This window comes from Engystomops pustulosus, unplaced genomic scaffold (assembly GCF_040894005.1).
Source record: "Engystomops pustulosus unplaced genomic scaffold, aEngPut4.maternal MAT_SCAFFOLD_796, whole genome shotgun sequence".
NCBI classification, from domain to species: domain Eukaryota; kingdom Metazoa; phylum Chordata; class Amphibia; order Anura; family Leptodactylidae; genus Engystomops; species Engystomops pustulosus.
In genome coordinates this window covers 13,873-31,737 of record NW_027285675.1, presented here as the reverse complement: position 1 = coordinate 31,737, position 17,865 = coordinate 13,873, and the positions used below count along the sequence as shown (strand labels likewise).

Sequence of the window (17,865 nt, the reverse complement as noted above, 5' to 3'; positions counted from 1 at the left end):
TTCATCTGACCGGCCTGCGAGAGATGATGGAGACGGCAGGGTCACAGGTAAAATGCAGCCCCGCACCACAACTTGAAAGATCGCCTACAAGCGCCGCGGCGGGGAGGGGGAGGGGAAGCACATTCACTGCCAGGCGCAGATCGGGAGCGCCCACCACCTTCACACTTCCTCCTCTGAGAGAAAGAAGAAATGGGCTACACCAACCTCCTTCGTAGGAGAACTTATGGATTGTACCATCACCCTTACCTCTTCTGAGACCAAAAAAAAAAGTGTAAATAACTGACTCGTTCTCCCCTTCACAGGGGATGCAATGGATCAGTCCACTTTCCAATTCCTTTTGCCGCCGCCGTCGACGACGACGACGTTTGCAGAAGGGGGTATTCATGTTTAAAAGTTTTAACATTGCTACTGGTCAGACACTAGTCCAACTTGAAAATGCCTTCCGCCTGCTGGAAGCAGCCCCCAGGAGCACAGCGTCTTCCTCACAGTGAACTCCATCTTGAAACTTGTCTTTCTAGGCCAACCCCACCTCAGGGTTTCCATACTCAGTGAGCCAAGTCCACGGTCCCAACTGACTCTACACTAAATCACACTATGTAAGCAGAGAGTTGTTCCACAATCTAAGTGGCTAGTCTGTGACTACAGTACTGATTTGTCACAGGTAGGAGTAGAATTTTGGACTTCATAGGTGACATGTCTTCTCCACTGGTTTCAGAACTTCATGGTGGACTTTCCCCGCCATGACTTATTGTTGCATAATTTTTCACCAGACTTTCTATGAGGAGCCAAAGTGACATCTCCCCACTGCGCCCCTAAGAAAAACACAGTCACTTTCATTATAATTCCAACTGGATAACAGAATGTATTTTTCTGCCACATATACTTGACTGTCAAGCTATACTTGACTGGGCTGTGCTAGGTCACCTTTGTCTTGTTTATCACATATTGAGATTCAACGCTCCACCTGTGAGCCAATCCATGGCTGTACCCCTCACACCACAGCTGACCGGGCTGTTTTACCTACACATATCATACATACCTAACCCCCCCCCCCCTCCTACCACACACACACACACACACATATATATATATATATATATATAAATATACCAATACGACAAAACAAAATGATTGTAGTACTTTTGCAGGGGGCACTGGATGATGATAGTGATGATGCAGGGGGCACTGAATGATGATAGTGATGATGCAGGGGGCACTGGATGATGATAGTGATGATGCAGGGGGCACTGGATGATGATAGTGATGATGTAGGGGGCACTGGATGATGATAGTGATGATGCAGGGGGCACTGGATGATGATAGTGATGATGCAGGGGGCACTGGATGATGATAGTGATGATGTAGGGGGCACTGGATGATGATAGTGATGATGCAGGGGGCACTGGATGATGATAGTGATGAGGTAGGGGGCACTGGATGATGATAGTGATGATGTAGGGGGCACTGGATGATGATATTGATGATGTAGGGGGCACTGGATGATGATAGTGATGATGCATGGGGCTCTGGATGATGATAGTGTAGATGTAGTGGGCACTGGATATTGATAGTGTTGATGCAAGGGGCACTGGATGATGATAGTGATGATGCATGGGGCTCTGGATGATGATAGTGTAGATGTAGGGGGCACTGGATGATGATAGGGATGATGCAGGGGGCACTGGATGATGATAGGGATGATGCAGGGGGCACTGGATGATGATACATTGTGGCTGCAGCCTCCTTGGATCTTCCTGTGGACGGGGCCGGGGCCGGTGACAGCTCCTCGTGATGTCCTATCCATGGACAGGGCAGGACGGGGAGGCCGGGGCCGCCTGTGTGTTACCCTCCCGCGCTCTCGGCAGCCCCAGCTCTTCCCCGGATGGGACAATAAGACTTGTGCGCGGCAGATCCTGTGGGGAAGATCCCAGTGACGGTGACAAGTGCGGGGAGGAGAAGCCGGCAGCTCCCGCGCCAGTGCTATCTCCGCACAATCACGGCGACGCGCGGATCGGGAGGACCATGGCGGAGATCCCGGGGCCCCCCTGCCGGCTCCCGCCCAGCGCCTCCGCCAGTGACGGCTGCACACGGTCACAGAGGTTGTCGGGGAGTGGGGAGTCAGGGGGGGAGCGCGCGGGCCTGTCCGCTGGTGTCCGCTAAGGGGCTGCTCTCCCGGGCAGGGAAGCACACGGGCAGAGCGGAGCTTCGCTCAAGCACTGACAGTCGGCAGCGGCGCTCAGTGTCAGCCAATAGGAGCGGAGGACGATGCCACTCGGCAGCCAATCAGAGCGCCGCCGTTGTAGATATAAGAGGCCGGAGAGCGCGCTGCTCGCGATTCACGAACTGTCAGCAGAGTTTTGTGTGCGAGTCCCTTCATATCTGAAGATGGCAGAAACCGCGCCCGCCGCCGCAGCTCCCCCTGCCGCCGAACCGGCCGCCAAGGCCAAGAAGCAGCCCAAGAAGGCCGCTGCCGCCAAGAAGAGCGCCAAGAAGCCCTCCGGCCCCAGCGTCTCCGAGCTCATCATCAAAGCCGTGTCCGCCTCCAAGGAGCGCAGCGGGGTGTCCCTGGCCGCCCTCAAGAAGGCCCTGGCTGCCGGCGGCTACGACGTCGACAAGAACAACGGCCGCCTCAAGCTGGCCATCAAGGCGCAGGTCACCAAGGGCACCCTGCTCCAGGTCAAAGGCAGCGGCGCCTCCGGCTCCTTCAAGCTCAACAAGAAGCAGCTCGACACCAAGGACAAGGCGGCCAAGAAGAAGCCCGCAGCGGCCAAGCCCAAGAAGCCGGCCGCCGCCAGCGCCAAGAAAGCGCCCAAGTCTCCTAAGAAGCCCAAGAAGGCTCCCAGCGCCGCCAAGAGCCCCAAAAAGGCCAAGAAGCCTGCAGCAGCGGCGGCCAAGAGCCCCAAGAAAGCGGCCAAGAAGCCCAAGGCCGCCCCGAAGCCCAAGAAAGTCACCAAGAGCCCGGCTAAGAAGGCGGCCAAGCCCAAAGCTGCTGCCGCCAAGAGCCCGGCTAAGAAGAAGGCCGCTACTAAAGCCAAGAAGCCCGCGGCCAAGAAGTAAGCGGGAGCCGCCCTGTGCCCTTCCATATAAACCCCCCCACAAAGGCTCTTCTCAGAGCCACCACCTCCTCCCCGACAGAGCTCTTACCCACAGCCCGCCGCACAGTATAAGCCGCCGGGTCATACCCCTCCAGCCCCCCGCCGCCGCCACCAGCGTCACACTCCCGGGGACGTGGCCGGACTTCCACATGAGTCGTCCGCTCACTATGGGGGGGACAGAGCATCCCGGGAGGGGGCGAGGGCTTACAGCGTCTACAGTGGGACGGGGCCGCAGAGTAGTGAGCGGGAGGTGATGGGGGTCTATGTGCCCGCGCACCCTGCATGCTGCTGAGGGTGGAGGCACTGGCAGTGCCCTGTGTGGATGGTGACAGGTGCGGGGGGAGCGCTCTGCAGTGATTGGGGCAGCGGTTGACACTTCCAGGCGGGAGGGGACGTTATCACCGGAAGTTACGTCTATCGGCCTCAATTAGCCAATGGCTGCTCGCTGTCTTTCCCCTTGTTTAGGCGGGTTTACGAACGAGCCAACGGAGTCAATGGGCGGGCTACACCTGAGCCAATGAGAACGAGTGCTGGAGCATAAATATTGCGCTCAGTTCCCGTTTCCTCATATCACCGCTATTTGTGTGTGAGAGAGAACCATGGCCAGAACCAAGCAGACCGCCCGCAAGTCCACCGGAGGCAAAGCGCCCCGCAAGCAGCTGGCTACCAAGGCCGCCAGGAAGAGCGCGCCCGCCACCGGCGGAGTCAAGAAGCCTCACCGCTACCGCCCCGGCACCGTGGCTCTCCGCGAGATCCGCCGTTACCAGAAGTCCACCGAGCTGCTCATCAGGAAGCTGCCCTTCCAGCGCCTGGTCAGAGAGATCGCTCAGGACTTCAAGACCGACCTGCGCTTCCAGAGCTCTGCAGTCATGGCGCTGCAGGAGGCCAGCGAGGCCTATCTGGTCGGCCTCTTCGAGGACACTAACCTGTGCGCCATCCACGCCAAGAGAGTCACCATCATGCCCAAAGACATCCAGCTGGCCCGCAGGATCCGCGGCGAGAGGGCCTAAGTCCTCCCCGGGCGGGTACCGTCCTACACAACACAAAGGCTCTTTTCAGAGCCACCCACATCCTCCACAGGACGAGCTCAATAACCCCCACCTCCTCACACCCCACGTGAACCCTTCTATGACCGCTCTTTTGCAGCCGCTCCTATCCTCTAAGGCCTCATATCTGTCTGCAGGGAGACGCTGCGCTCCTCCCCCGGCTTCTAGTGCTGTCAGCGATGTCCCCTCCTCCCCAGGACAGGAATCGCTGCCCAGCGACACAATACATACATATTTAAAAAAAAAAAATAAAAAAATACTACTATAGATATGTTTGTATATGTCCCGTGTTATTTGTATAGCGCTACAGTATGATGGTGCTATACAGAAAAAATATGAACAGTATGGAGCGTGTCCTGCCACAGCACAGGTCATAAACCTCACACAGCTGCGCTCCCCGTTCTCTCCCTCTGGTCACAGTGCGAGCCGTTTGGGTTCTCAGCCTCCCTGATTACCGCCAGAGGTGGTCGCAAGCCACTACTGCGCTCCTCGGCGACTCTAGTCCTAGTTCTAGATCCGCAATCTCTATATTTCATCTCCATTTACAGTTAGATCTGCACTTTCTATATAACATTTACATGTAGATGTGCACCCCTCCCTCAGTTTATCCGCCGCTCTCATGAGGCGGGAGTCTTTGTGCTCTCCACACACAGCGATGTAGCAGGGATTGTAGAAAGAGCGGGGAATTCAAAATTATGACACGTTCAGTGTTCAGCCAATAGGTGGTCAGGGGAGGAGAGAATAAGGGCACGCCCCTTTCGTCACACCAGTAGTTCTCTATCTGGTCGTCTCACTGTGTATATAAAGGAGACCTCGGCAGAAGAAACAACATTCACTGTCTTTCACGAAACAGAGATCATGTCTGGACGCGGCAAAGGAGGAAAGGGTCTTGGAAAAGGAGGCGCCAAGAGGCACAGGAAGGTGCTGCGTGATAACATCCAGGGAATCACCAAGCCCGCCATCCGCCGCCTGGCTCGCAGAGGAGGAGTCAAGCGTATCTCCGGCCTCATCTACGAGGAGACCCGCGGCGTCCTCAAGGTGTTCCTGGAGAACGTCATCCGTGACGCCGTCACCTACACCGAGCACGCCAAGAGGAAGACCGTCACCGCCATGGACGTGGTGTACGCGCTCAAGCGCCAGGGCCGCACTCTCTACGGCTTCGGAGGTTAAGACTCGTACCCACCCGGCTCCATCTCACCCCCAAAGGCTCTTTTCAGAGCCACCCACCTCCTCCTAGAGAAGAGCTCGCACTCTGCTGCTTGTTTCATACCGCTGTCTGTAATCCCCTTGCCCCTATAGATCTCCTGTGATGCACTACGGAATGTGATGGCGCAATAGACACCTAACTTATCCCCGGGCCGCCGCAGTGCGGATGATCTCTTAATTAACGGGGGAGGCTTATGAGAGGGCACGAGCGACTGATTGAGATACCGCGGGCACTACACGGTGTGCATATGGTTGTTCGCGCGAGAGTCAGATTTGAGTTTCCCGCTGAATCCCTCCGCACACCGGAGCCGCGCTGTCGCTCATGGCTTCTCCTACCGATGCGATGACGCTGCGACAGCCATGACATTGAGTGTCTATGCACTGCCCGGGCATCTGCTGAGGTGTAAGCCTTGTCACGCGTTATAGGGCCCCGGGACACTGCACGGCCGCAAGAAGCTTCTGATACACCACAGGGCGTCACACACACACACACAATCACTCGGGGCTTCCTGGACGGGGCTCCGCATCTACTCTAATAAAAGACTGCAGGTGAACTACTGATAATGGGTGTATGTGCAATATGTTATCCTGGACCCTATTGCAATAGGCTATAACAAATTCATACGTTTTAGCAGTAAGGTATGTCCGTTTTGGGAAGCACAATATGTGAACCAATTTAAGGTTGTATTTGGGAATTATAGGCACTATGCACTTTAAATATTATATATATTTGTCCCATGTGACCCTAGAAACATTTTCTCTTGAAGTAATAGCATACCCCTCTGTGCACATCTCTCTTAGTAGAGCAGCACCTACCCCTATATATATCATCCTGTATCATTTGTCTGATTTTGTGTGGTGTCCTTGTTTTCCTTTTATGTGACCAGCCTGTTATTTGTTTTTAATTGTGTTTCATTTGTCAGTTAATAAAGCTATATTTCCTTCATACTTTTTGGTTAAAATGTTTTTTTTTTTCCTCGAGATCGGTCTAATAAAAGCCGTCAGTCTGACAACACTGACGAGCGGGCGCGCGCCTGCCTGTCACCCACCCCCCCCTGGCCATTTATCCAGGCCGGCCGCCTCCCAGTGTCTTACCCAAGCATCCGCTTGGACACCAGGAGACGCTGCAAGTTCCCCATTCTTTCTTTTATGCACCAATTGCCATATAATATGGCTGTGTACATGATCGCGCCCATCTCTTCCTGTACAGAGGCCGAGGGAAGGAATGACATTGCGCCTTATGTCCATGCATCACTGGCCCCCAGATTGTACCCGGGATGGAATGAGCAGCAGGGACCGCCACATCTCACCTAACAGAGACGGTAGAAACGGTTGATGGAGATACACACAAGGGGTGGGGGTAACGGTATGTTCTACCCCGAGAACGAGCAGGGGTAACGGTCAGAGAGAAGGGTGAGCTCTGTTGTGGAGAGGGTGGGTGGCTCTTAGAAGAGCCTTTGGGGTGTTGGAGGTGCCGGGTAGGCAGGCGGGAGGCCGCTTACTTGGCGCTGGTGTACTTGGTGACGGCCTTGGTGCCCTCGGACACGGCGTGCTTGGCCAGCTCTCCGGGCAGCAGCAGGCGGACGGCGGTCTGGATCTCCCGGGAGGTGATGGTGGAGCGCTTGTTGTAGTGAGCCAGGCGGGAGGCTTCCCCTGCGATGCGCTCGAAGATGTCGTTGACGAAGGAGTTCATGATACCCATGGCCTTGGAGGAGATGCCGGTGTCGGGGTGCACCTGCTTGAGCACCTTGTAGACGTAGATGGCGTAACTCTCCTTCCTGGTCTTCCTGCGCTTCTTGCCGTCCTTCTTCTGGGCCTTAGTGACGGCTTTCTTGGAGCCCTTCTTGGGCGCTGGGGCGGACTTGGCGGGATCAGGCATGATGCAGCGGTTACTATTATCCGAGACACGGAGAACAATGTCCCGCACCTCCCCGCGCCGCGGTATTTATAGCCGGGCTATGCAAAGGAGCGACGCCGGCTGCTCGCCCTGCTATTGGAGGAGCGAGGCGTGTCATCCGTGTTCACTGCTGAACCACGCCTCCTAATGCTGGTTGGTGAGTCTATGAGCCGCGCCTCTATTGGTAGGATTTCAATCCGGCCAATGACAGAGAGTGAGGAGCGGGCGGGAAGGTATAAGAGGCGGCAGGAGGCGGCTGAGCGGCATCAGTCGTACTGAATCTCTAGCATCATGTCTGGACGTGGCAAACAAGGAGGAAAGGTCCGCGCTAAGGCCAAGACCCGCTCATCTCGGGCCGGTCTGCAGTTCCCCGTCGGTCGTGTGCACAGGCTCCTCCGCAAGGGCAACTACGCCGAGAGAGTCGGGGCCGGCGCTCCCGTCTACCTGGCCGCCGTGCTCGAGTACCTCACCGCTGAGATCCTCGAGCTGGCCGGCAACGCCGCCCGGGACAACAAGAAGACCCGCATCATCCCCCGCCACCTGCAGCTGGCTGTGCGCAACGACGAGGAGCTCAACAAGCTGCTGGGAGGAGTCACCATCGCCCAGGGAGGCGTCCTGCCCAACATCCAGGCCGTGCTGCTGCCCAAGAAGACCGAGAGCAGCAAGCCCGCCAAGAGCAAGTGAGCGCCGCTGTCACTGCTCCAGCACCCGATCCCCGCTACACACAAAGGCTCTTCTAAGAGCCACCCACCCCCTCCTGACAGAGCTGCAGCCCCGGGTGTCTCCCCGGTACACCGCACACACTCTCTATACTGTACTGATCCTGTACTCTCCTCTGCACCGCTATGTGTCTGCGCTGTCACACTCTGTACTATTCTACAGCCGGAGGAGGAGGAGGACGCTCGCCCCGCGCTCCATGTACGGGCGGCACTCGTCCTCCGCACAGGGACAGAGCTGCGGCTGCGCTTCCCTCACGTGCGGCTAACGGCCCGGTGCTGTGTACATGGCGGCTGCTGACGTCACACGGGGAGAGCGAGCGGGAAATTCAAACACCCCCCCCCCCCCCAAACTGCGACTGAGAACTAAACGTCCCGGCGGCAGATTTGGGGTCTGTTTGCACTATATTCCCCCCTCAACACGCTTTTGTTTCTCCACAAAATGTCATCTGAAGACGAACCTACCCCAGTGCGGGTCACCATCAGGCCCTGATCTGGCTCAGTCAGTGGCAAATGCAGATCGTTGTGATTTTTAGGATGTGCTGCTGCAGGAATGATCAGCCCTTGCCCGAGGCTGCCGCATATACACTGCTCACAATAATAAAGGTGGCGCTCACATGACACGTCCTAGAAATGAATGAATGAAATATCCTCAGTGAATACTTTGTTCTGTACAAAGTTAAATGTACTGAAAACTAAATTACCCCCTTAAGGACGCAGGGTTTTTTCAATCATTCCTCGCTCTCCACCTTCCAGAACTTTTTCATTTTTCCATGTATAGAGCTGTGCGAGGGCTTATTTTGTGCGTAACAAATTTTTACTTTCCCATGATGTTATTTATTATTCATATTACGACGCGGCGATACCTTTTGTGTTTGATATTTACTGTTTATTATGTTTTATATCAGTTCTAGGGAAGGGGGGGGGGGGTGATTTGAAATTTTAATATTTTTTTACATTTTAACTTTTTTTTCTGTTTCTTAGACCCTCTAGGGTACATTAACCCTAGATAGTCCGGTCGTTCCTACCATATACTGCAATGCTACTGTATTGCAGTACATGGCGTTTTTTGCATATGATTCATTACAATGAGCCACTGGCTCATTGTAACGAACCCGCAGAAACCATGTTGCCTCGGGTCTGACGAAGACCAGAGGCTGTCATGTCAACTGATTGACGCCAAGCCACCGTTCTCCCCCGATGACGTTCGGGGGAGCGGCGATCGGAAGAAACGTGGCGGTGCCATGTTTTAGGTGCCGGCGGCGGCAGAGAATAGGTTAGCACCCGTGGTCGGTGCTTGCAATATGCAGCAAAGCCCAACTCTGTATGAAGAAGGCTCAGCCCGTGAATCCTCTTCATACACCCTTCATATAGCTCTGTGGCGGATATTTTCCCCGCAGAGCGTGAAGGGGTTAGAAGAACAAAAAAAAAAAAAAACAATGGAAATCAAATTTATTAACCAAAGGAGACCTGGATTTGGAGTTACCACCAAAAGTAAAGAGTTGTTTCTTCTAACTTGACCTGTAGGAGTGTGGCACTTAGATTCAGAAGTCGTTCACGGCTTCCATGACCTCTGGGTCTCGCCATCAAGCCCCAAATTTGTCTAATTTCTCTTCAAGCCCATTGCCCGGGGTCACAGTGGCCTTACAGTAGCCAACATTTTTACAGTGCCTTCCCCACAAAAGCCTTGGTTTAACAAAAAGAAGAAGCGTGAGCGGCACCACTCTGTGTGTATATACAGGCGGTCCCCTACTTAAGAACACCTGACTTAAAGACGACCCCTAGTTACAAACGGACCTCAGGATATTGGTAATTTACTGTACTTTAGTCCAAAGCTACAATAAACAGCTATAACAGTTATTAAATGTGTCTGTAGTTAAGATTTATTGTTAATCCTGGTTCTTATGACAACCCAACATTTTTAAAATCCAATTGTCACAGAGACAAAAAAAAAAAAAAAATTGTCTGGAGTTACAATTATAAAATATACAGTTCCAACTTACATACAAATTCAACTTAAGACCAAACCTACAGACCCTATCTTGTACGTAACCCGGGGACTGCCTGTATTTAATTGCCCTTCTAATTGTATTGATCTTGGCTGTCAAATCATCCGTACACAGGAAAACAGCGGTGGTGCTCTAGATCTCATGAAAGTCCAAGAGTAATATGAAAAGTTAGGATTGTTTCCCCTAAATTTAGGATTGTTTCCCCTAAATCCCTTCCTCATCCAATCCCTACCCTTCCTCGGTTGAACTTGATGGACAAGTGTCTTTTTTCAACCGTATAAACTATGAAAAGCAGTAGGTCAGCACTCACCAAAACTTCTCCTTCTTGATCCGATGTATTAGTACATACTTACACACAGATCCGTATGGGGAGGCAGAGACGTAGGGACTCATGTAGACGCAAAGTACACGGCAGCTGTTTCGCGCTCTGACTTGCTTGTTCAAACACATGAAACATTGGGGCGATATAACCCAATTTAGGCGATTCAGGCGACGGACAGCGCCTCCTATTACAAAAAGAAGGCAGATGGATACTGCACACAGGGGCTCTAGGACCAATTGGTCTCAACGACAGACTGGACATGTGTTTTTTTTTTTGTTTTTTTTTTAGGTCATAAGTCCTTGCAAGTAATGCATCTTCCCGATACGCAAATTCAACAATACTACAACATGAAATGCTTAATAATTGATGCAAATAACGGATGTGAATAGTGATGTCAGAAAAAGAATGTAAAAGTGGCACTGGACATTGATAGCATTAGAGCAGAGGGCCCTCCTGTAGGGAAAGGAACCTTGTCTCTATCCAGGGGCCCCTATGTCGTACCCATTGGTACACAATAATTTACCAGTATATATGCGAGTGGCTAATCGACCGGAAAAAAGGTACCCCGTATAAGATCGCCAAGAATATTTCCCCCATCGCGCTCTATTCTAAGCCCCACTCGTGTTATCATACGCACATATCACTCCAGCGCTCTCTGTAGAAATCGCCATATACCTTTGAGATCACCAGTGAATCCCAAGGGAACCGCATTACAATGGACGCGATACCAGTGTCACCCCCCCAGCTGATGCCGTTAGGGGGCGGTTCTGGATGCGCGTCATACCCCCGGATGGAGGAGTCGACAGGAACGAGATCCACATAAGCGTGTGAATATTTTACTTACTTTGTCTTTATGTTTAGTGGTGCGGATACACGCTGTGAGGACAGAGGAGTAATATCACCAGCAAATAGCTGAGTGCCGCTAGGCACCAATAGGAGCGTGAGAAGAAGGAAGAGGCTTTCGCATTGGCCAGTATTTTTACAGTGCCAGATCTTACCCTAGCCAAAAAAGTCACAGCACCTAACCTCAGGGTAGCCAATATAACCATGTTGCCCCCAAGTAGACTATGTTCACAGTGACCCCAGCGTAGAGAATATTGTCAGAGTGCCCTCAGAGCAGCCACTGTCGTCGCAGTGACCCAACTGTGGCCAAATTGTGGTTTTACCACATTAGCCATAAGCCGGCCCCACAATAGCCAATACAGTCCTGGTGTCCCACGCATCACCCAAATTAAGCACAGCGCCCCCACAATAACCAGAGCCACACAGTAGCCATAATAATCAGAGTGTCCCACACAACGCCACAGTAGCCAGTAGTCACAGTACATTGGCCCACAACAGCCAATAGTCACAGTTTCCCACAGCAGCTGCAACAAAAATAAAGGAAGAACTCGTCGTCAGACTCCTGCTCCCTGCTCCCTGCTCCCATTTTATACACTGCTGTGGGAAAATGAAAGCTGAGCGCTGATTGTGAGCGGGACTCTTCTGTTGCTTGTGGCGTCCAGACACTTCCCCGCGCGGGGTCACCCCCACCACAAGTCAAAGGCCTTTCCCGGCCTACGGACCCTGAAGGCAGTGATCGTGCCAGGCAGGTGCTTTACTATGATCGTGCTGCCTGCAAAGGGCCTTCATCTGACCGGCCTGCGAGAGATGATGGAGACGGCAGGGTCACAGGTAAAATGCAGCCCCGCACCACAACTTGAAAGATCGCCTACAAGCGCCGCGGCGGGGAGGGGGAGGGGAAGCACATTCACTGCCAGGCGCAGATCGGGAGCGCCCACCACCTTCACACTTCCTCCTCTGAGAGAAAGAAGAAATGGGCTACACCAACCTCCTTCGTAGGAGAACTTATGGATTGTACCATCACCCTTACCTCTTCTGAGACCAAAAAATAAAGTGTAAATAACTGACTCGTTCTCCCCTTCACAGGGGATGCAATGGATCAGTCCACTTTCCAATTCCTTTTGCCGCCGCCGTCGACGACGACGACGTTTGCAGAAGGGGGTATTCATGTTTAAAAGTTTTAACATTGCTACTGGTCAGACACTAGTCCAACTTGAAAATGCCTTCCGCCTGCTGGAAGCAGCCCCCAGGAGCACAGCGTCTTCCTCACAGTGAACTCCATCTTGAAACTTGTCTTTCTAGGCCAACCCCACCTCAGGGTTTCCATACTCAGTGAGCCAAGTCCACGGTCCCAACTGACTCTACACTAAATCACACTATGTAAGCAGAGAGTTGTTCCACAATCTAAGTGGCTAGTCTGTGACTACAGTACTGATTTGTCACAGGTAGGAGTAGAATTTTGGACTTCATAGGTGACATGTCTTCTCCACTGGTTTCAGAACTTCATGGTGGACTTTCCCCGCCATGACTTATTGTTGCATAATTTTTCACCAGACTTTCTATGAGGAGCCAAAGTGACATCTCCCCACTGCGCCCCTAAGAAAAACACAGTCACTTTCATTATAATTCCAACTGGATAACAGAATGTATTTTTCTGCCACATATACTTGACTGTCAAGCTATACTTGACTGGGCTGTGCTAGGTCACCTTTGTCTTGTTTATCACATATTGAGATTCAACGCTCCACCTGTGAGCCAATCCATGGCTGTACCCCTCACACCACAGCTGACCGGGCTGTTTTACCTACACATATCATACATACCTAACCCCCCCCCCCCCCTCCTACCACACACACACACACACACACATATATATATATATATATATATATAAATATACCAATACGACAAAACAAAATGATTGTAGTACTTTTGCAGGGGGCACTGGATGATGATAGTGATGATGCAGGGGGCACTGAATGATGATAGTGATGATGCAGGGGGCACTGGATGATGATAGTGATGATGCAGGGGGCACTGGATGATGATAGTGATGATGTAGGGGGCACTGGATGATGATAGTGATGATGCAGGGGGCACTGGATGATGATAGTGATGATGCAGGGGGCACTGGATGATGATAGTGATGATGTAGGGGGCACTGGATGATGATAGTGATGATGCAGGGGGCACTGGATGATGATAGTGATGAGGTAGGGGGCACTGGATGATGATAGTGATGATGTAGGGGGCACTGGATGATGATATTGATGATGTAGGGGGCACTGGATGATGATAGTGATGATGCATGGGGCTCTGGATGATGATAGTGTAGATGTAGTGGGCACTGGATATTGATAGTGTTGATGCAAGGGGCACTGGATGATGATAGTGATGATGCATGGGGCTCTGGATGATGATAGTGTAGATGTAGGGGGCACTGGATGATGATAGGGATGATGCAGGGGGCACTGGATGATGATAGGGATGATGCAGGGGGCACTGGATGATGATACATTGTGGCTGCAGCCTCCTTGGATCTTCCTGTGGACGGGGCCGGGGCCGGTGACAGCTCCTCGTGATGTCCTATCCATGGACAGGGCAGGACGGGGAGGCCGGGGCCGCCTGTGTGTTACCCTCCCGCGCTCTCGGCAGCCCCAGCTCTTCCCCGGATGGGACAATAAGACTTGTGCGCGGCAGATCCTGTGGGGAAGATCCCAGTGACGGTGACAAGTGCGGGGAGGAGAAGCCGGCAGCTCCCGCGCCAGTGCTATCTCCGCACAATCACGGCGACGCGCGGATCGGGAGGACCATGGCGGAGATCCCGGGGCCCCCCTGCCGGCTCCCGCCCAGCGCCTCCGCCAGTGACGGCTGCACACGGTCACAGAGGTTGTCGGGGAGTGGGGAGTCAGGGGGGGAGCGCGCGGGCCTGTCCGCTGGTGTCCGCTAAGGGGCTGCTCTCCCGGGCAGGGAAGCACACGGGCAGAGCGGAGCTTCGCTCAAGCACTGACAGTCGGCAGCGGCGCTCAGTGTCAGCCAATAGGAGCGGAGGACGATGCCACTCGGCAGCCAATCAGAGCGCCGCCGTTGTAGATATAAGAGGCCGGAGAGCGCGCTGCTCGCGATTCACGAACTGTCAGCAGAGTTTTGTGTGCGAGTCCCTTCATATCTGAAGATGGCAGAAACCGCGCCCGCCGCCGCAGCTCCCCCTGCCGCCGAACCGGCCGCCAAGGCCAAGAAGCAGCCCAAGAAGGCCGCTGCCGCCAAGAAGAGCGCCAAGAAGCCCTCCGGCCCCAGCGTCTCCGAGCTCATCATCAAAGCCGTGTCCGCCTCCAAGGAGCGCAGCGGGGTGTCCCTGGCCGCCCTCAAGAAGGCCCTGGCTGCCGGCGGCTACGACGTCGACAAGAACAACGGCCGCCTCAAGCTGGCCATCAAGGCGCAGGTCACCAAGGGCACCCTGCTCCAGGTCAAAGGCAGCGGCGCCTCCGGCTCCTTCAAGCTCAACAAGAAGCAGCTCGACACCAAGGACAAGGCGGCCAAGAAGAAGCCCGCAGCGGCCAAGCCCAAGAAGCCGGCCGCCGCCAGCGCCAAGAAAGCGCCCAAGTCTCCTAAGAAGCCCAAGAAGGCTCCCAGCGCCGCCAAGAGCCCCAAAAAGGCCAAGAAGCCTGCAGCAGCGGCGGCCAAGAGCCCCAAGAAAGCGGCCAAGAAGCCCAAGGCCGCCCCGAAGCCCAAGAAAGTCACCAAGAGCCCGGCTAAGAAGGCGGCCAAGCCCAAAGCTGCTGCCGCCAAGAGCCCGGCTAAGAAGAAGGCCGCTACTAAAGCCAAGAAGCCCGCGGCCAAGAAGTAAGCGGGAGCCGGCCTGTGCCCTTCCATATAAACCCCCCACAAAGGCTCTTCTCAGAGCCACCACCTCCTCCCCGACAGAGCTCTTACCCACAGCCCGCCGCACAGTATAAGCCGCCGGGTCATACCCCTCCAGCCCCCCGCCGCCGCCACCAGCGTCACACTCCCGGGGACGTGGCCGGACTTCCACATGAGTCGTCCGCTCACTATGGGGGGGACAGAGCATCCCGGGAGGGGGCGAGGGCTTACAGCGTCTACAGGGGACGGGGCCGCAGAGTAGAGAGCGGGAGGTGATGGGGGTCTATGTGCCCGCGCACCCTGCATGCTGCTGAGGGTGGAGGCACTGGCAGTGCCCTGTGTGGATGGTGACAGGTGCGGGGGGAGCGCTCTGCAGTGATTGGGGCAGCGGTTGACACTTCCAGGCGGGAGGGGACGTTATCACCGGAAGTTACGTCTATCGGCCTCAATTAGCCAATGGCTGCTCGCTGTCTTTCCCCTTGTTTAGGCGGGTTTACGAACGAGCCAACGGAGTCAATGGGCGGGCTACACCTGAGCCAATGAGAACGAGTGCTGGAGCATAAATATTGCGCTCAGTTCCCGTTTCCTCATATCACCGCTATTTGTGTGTGAGAGAGAACCATGGCCAGAACCAAGCAGACCGCCCGCAAGTCCACCGGAGGCAAAGCGCCCCGCAAGCAGCTGGCTACCAAGGCCGCCAGGAAGAGCGCGCCCGCCACCGGCGGAGTCAAGAAGCCTCACCGCTACCGCCCCGGCACCGTGGCTCTCCGCGAGATCCGCCGTTACCAGAAGTCCACCGAGCTGCTCATCAGGAAGCTGCCCTTCCAGCGCCTGGTCAGAGAGATCGCTCAGGACTTCAAGACCGACCTGCGCTTCCAGAGCTCTGCAGTCATGGCGCTGCAGGAGGCCAGCGAGGCCTATCTGGTCGGCCTCTTCGAGGACACTAACCTGTGCGCCATCCACGCCAAGAGAGTCACCATCATGCCCAAAGACATCCAGCTGGCCCGCAGGATCCGCGGCGAGAGGGCCTAAGTCCTCCCCGGGCGGGTACCGTCCTACACAACACAAAGGCTCTTTTCAGAGCCACCCACATCCTCCACAGGACGAGCTCAATAACCCCCACCTCCTCACACCCCACGTGAACCCTTCTATGACCGCTCTTTTGCAGCCGCTCCTATCCTCTAAGGCCTCATATCTGTCTGCAGGGAGACGCTGCGCTCCTCCCCCGGCTTCTAGTGCTGTCAGCGATGTCCCCTCCTCCCCAGGACAGGAATCGCTGCCCAGCGACACAATACATACATATTTAAAAAAAAAAAATAAAAAAATACTACTATAGATATGTTTGTATATGTCCCGTGTTATTTGTATAGCGCTACAGTATGATGGTGCTATACAGAAAAAATATGAACAGTATGGAGCGTGTCCTGCCACAGCACAGGTCATAAACCTCACACAGCTGCGCTCCCCGTTCTCTCCCTCTGGTCACAGTGCGAGCCGTTTGGGTTCTCAGCCTCCCTGATTACCGCCAGAGGTGGTCGCAAGCCACTACTGCGCTCCTCGGCGACTCTAGTCCTAGTTCTAGATCCGCAATCTCTATATTTCATCTCCATTTACAGTTAGATCTGCACTTTCTATATAACATTTACATGTAGATGTGCACCCCTCCCTCAGTTTATCCGCCGCTCTCATGAGGCGGGAGTCTTTGTGCTCTCCACACACAGCGATGTAGCAGGGATTGTAGAAAGAGCGGGGAATTCAAAATTATGACACGTTCAGTGTTCAGCCAATAGGTGGTCAGGGGAGGAGAGAATAAGGGCACGCCCCTTTCGTCACACCAGTAGTTCTCTATCTGGTCGTCTCACTGTGTATATAAAGGAGACCTCGGCAGAAGAAACAACATTCACTGTCTTTCACGAAACAGAGATCATGTCTGGACGCGGCAAAGGAGGAAAGGGTCTTGGAAAAGGAGGCGCCAAGAGGCACAGGAAGGTGCTGCGTGATAACATCCAGGGAATCACCAAGCCCGCCATCCGCCGCCTGGCTCGCAGAGGAGGAGTCAAGCGTATCTCCGGCCTCATCTACGAGGAGACCCGCGGCGTCCTCAAGGTGTTCCTGGAGAACGTCATCCGTGACGCCGTCACCTACACCGAGCACGCCAAGAGGAAGACCGTCACCGCCATGGACGTGGTGTACGCGCTCAAGCGCCAGGGCCGCACTCTCTACGGCTTCGGAGGTTAAGACTCGTACCCACCCGGCTCCATCTCACCCCCAAAGGCTCTTTTCAGAGCCACCCACCTCCTCCTAGAGAAGAGCTCGCACTCTGCTGCTTGTTTCATACCGCTGTCTGTAATCCCCTTGCCCCTATAGATCTCCTGTGATGCACTACGGAATGTGATGGCGCAATAGACACCTAACTTATCCCCGGGCCGCCGCAGTGCGGATGATCTCTTAATTAACGGGGGAGGCTTATGAGAGGGCACGAGCGACTGATTGAGATACCGCGGGCACTACACGGTGTGCATATGGTTGTTCGCGCGAGAGTCAGATTTGAGTTTCCCGCTGAATCCCTCCGCACACCGGAGCCGCGCTGTCGCTCATGGCTTCTCCTACCGATGCGATGACGCTGCGACAGCCATGACATTGAGTGTCTATGCACTGCCCGGGCATCTGCTGAGGTGTAAGCCTTGTCACGCGTTATAGGGCCCCGGGACACTGCACGGCCGCAAGAAGCTTCTGATACACCACAGGGCGTCACACACACACACACAATCACTCGGGGCTTCCTGGACGGGGCTCCGCATCTACTCTAATAAAAGACTGCAGGTGAACTACTGATAATGGGTGTATGTGCAATATGTTATCCTGGACCC

The 17,865-nt window shown here is 54.3% G+C and overlaps 8 protein-coding genes across 8 annotated transcripts; 7 read left to right on the top strand and 1 right to left on the bottom strand.

The window, feature by feature from the left end:
* Positions 1 to 2,385: 2,385 nt before the first annotated feature.
* On the top strand, positions 2,386 to 3,057 carry LOC140112455 (histone H1A-like). Its single transcript, XM_072132504.1, has one exon. It carries the CDS (start codon positions 2,386 to 2,388, stop codon positions 3,055 to 3,057), a length of 672 nt encoding a protein of 223 aa, XP_071988605.1.
* A 629-nt stretch (positions 3,058 to 3,686) lies between these two features.
* On the top strand, positions 3,687 to 4,364 carry LOC140112456 (histone H3). Its single transcript, XM_072132505.1, has one exon. The coding sequence runs from the start codon at positions 3,695 to 3,697 to the stop codon at positions 4,103 to 4,105; it is 411 nt and encodes a 136-aa protein (XP_071988606.1). The 5' UTR covers positions 3,687 to 3,694; the 3' UTR covers positions 4,106 to 4,364.
* Positions 4,365 to 4,976: 612 nt separating this feature from the next.
* On the top strand, positions 4,977 to 5,365 carry LOC140112460 (histone H4). The gene has a single exon (XM_072132508.1). It carries the CDS (start codon positions 5,000 to 5,002, stop codon positions 5,309 to 5,311), a length of 312 nt encoding a protein of 103 aa, XP_071988609.1. The 5' UTR covers positions 4,977 to 4,999; the 3' UTR covers positions 5,312 to 5,365.
* A 1,058-nt stretch (positions 5,366 to 6,423) lies between these two features.
* On the bottom strand, positions 6,424 to 7,246 carry LOC140112458 (histone H2B type 1-O-like). Its single transcript, XM_072132507.1, has one exon. It carries the CDS (start codon positions 7,224 to 7,226, stop codon positions 6,846 to 6,848), a length of 381 nt encoding a protein of 126 aa, XP_071988608.1. The 5' UTR covers positions 7,227 to 7,246; the 3' UTR covers positions 6,424 to 6,845.
* A 289-nt stretch (positions 7,247 to 7,535) lies between these two features.
* Positions 7,536 to 8,013, top strand: LOC140112457 (histone H2A type 1-like). The gene has a single exon (XM_072132506.1). It carries the CDS (start codon positions 7,536 to 7,538, stop codon positions 7,926 to 7,928), a length of 393 nt encoding a protein of 130 aa, XP_071988607.1. The 3' UTR covers positions 7,929 to 8,013.
* Positions 8,014 to 14,309: 6,296 nt separating this feature from the next.
* LOC140112449 (histone H1A-like) lies at positions 14,310 to 14,981 on the top strand. The gene has a single exon (XM_072132499.1). The coding sequence runs from the start codon at positions 14,310 to 14,312 to the stop codon at positions 14,979 to 14,981; it is 672 nt and encodes a 223-aa protein (XP_071988600.1).
* Positions 14,982 to 15,607: 626 nt separating this feature from the next.
* On the top strand, positions 15,608 to 16,286 carry LOC140112450 (histone H3). The gene has a single exon (XM_072132500.1). The coding sequence runs from the start codon at positions 15,617 to 15,619 to the stop codon at positions 16,025 to 16,027; it is 411 nt and encodes a 136-aa protein (XP_071988601.1). The 5' UTR covers positions 15,608 to 15,616; the 3' UTR covers positions 16,028 to 16,286.
* Positions 16,287 to 16,898: 612 nt separating this feature from the next.
* LOC140112454 (histone H4) lies at positions 16,899 to 17,287 on the top strand. The gene has a single exon (XM_072132503.1). The coding sequence runs from the start codon at positions 16,922 to 16,924 to the stop codon at positions 17,231 to 17,233; it is 312 nt and encodes a 103-aa protein (XP_071988604.1). The 5' UTR covers positions 16,899 to 16,921; the 3' UTR covers positions 17,234 to 17,287.
* The last annotated feature ends 578 nt before the right edge of the window (positions 17,288 to 17,865 follow it).

Bases quoted from the DNA above. Each gene is read 5' to 3' on its own strand.
- LOC140112455 (XM_072132504.1), top strand. From the start codon at position 2,386: ATGGCAGAAACCGCGCCCGCCGCCGCAGCTCCCCCTGCCGCCGAACCG.
- LOC140112456 (XM_072132505.1), top strand. From the start codon at position 3,695: ATGGCCAGAACCAAGCAGACCGCCCGCAAGTCCACCGGAGGCAAAGCG.
- LOC140112460 (XM_072132508.1), top strand. From the start codon at position 5,000: ATGTCTGGACGCGGCAAAGGAGGAAAGGGTCTTGGAAAAGGAGGCGCC.
- LOC140112458 (XM_072132507.1), bottom strand. From the start codon at position 7,226: ATGCCTGATCCCGCCAAGTCCGCCCCAGCGCCCAAGAAGGGCTCCAAG.
- LOC140112457 (XM_072132506.1), top strand. From the start codon at position 7,536: ATGTCTGGACGTGGCAAACAAGGAGGAAAGGTCCGCGCTAAGGCCAAG.
- LOC140112449 (XM_072132499.1), top strand. From the start codon at position 14,310: ATGGCAGAAACCGCGCCCGCCGCCGCAGCTCCCCCTGCCGCCGAACCG.
- LOC140112450 (XM_072132500.1), top strand. From the start codon at position 15,617: ATGGCCAGAACCAAGCAGACCGCCCGCAAGTCCACCGGAGGCAAAGCG.
- LOC140112454 (XM_072132503.1), top strand. From the start codon at position 16,922: ATGTCTGGACGCGGCAAAGGAGGAAAGGGTCTTGGAAAAGGAGGCGCC.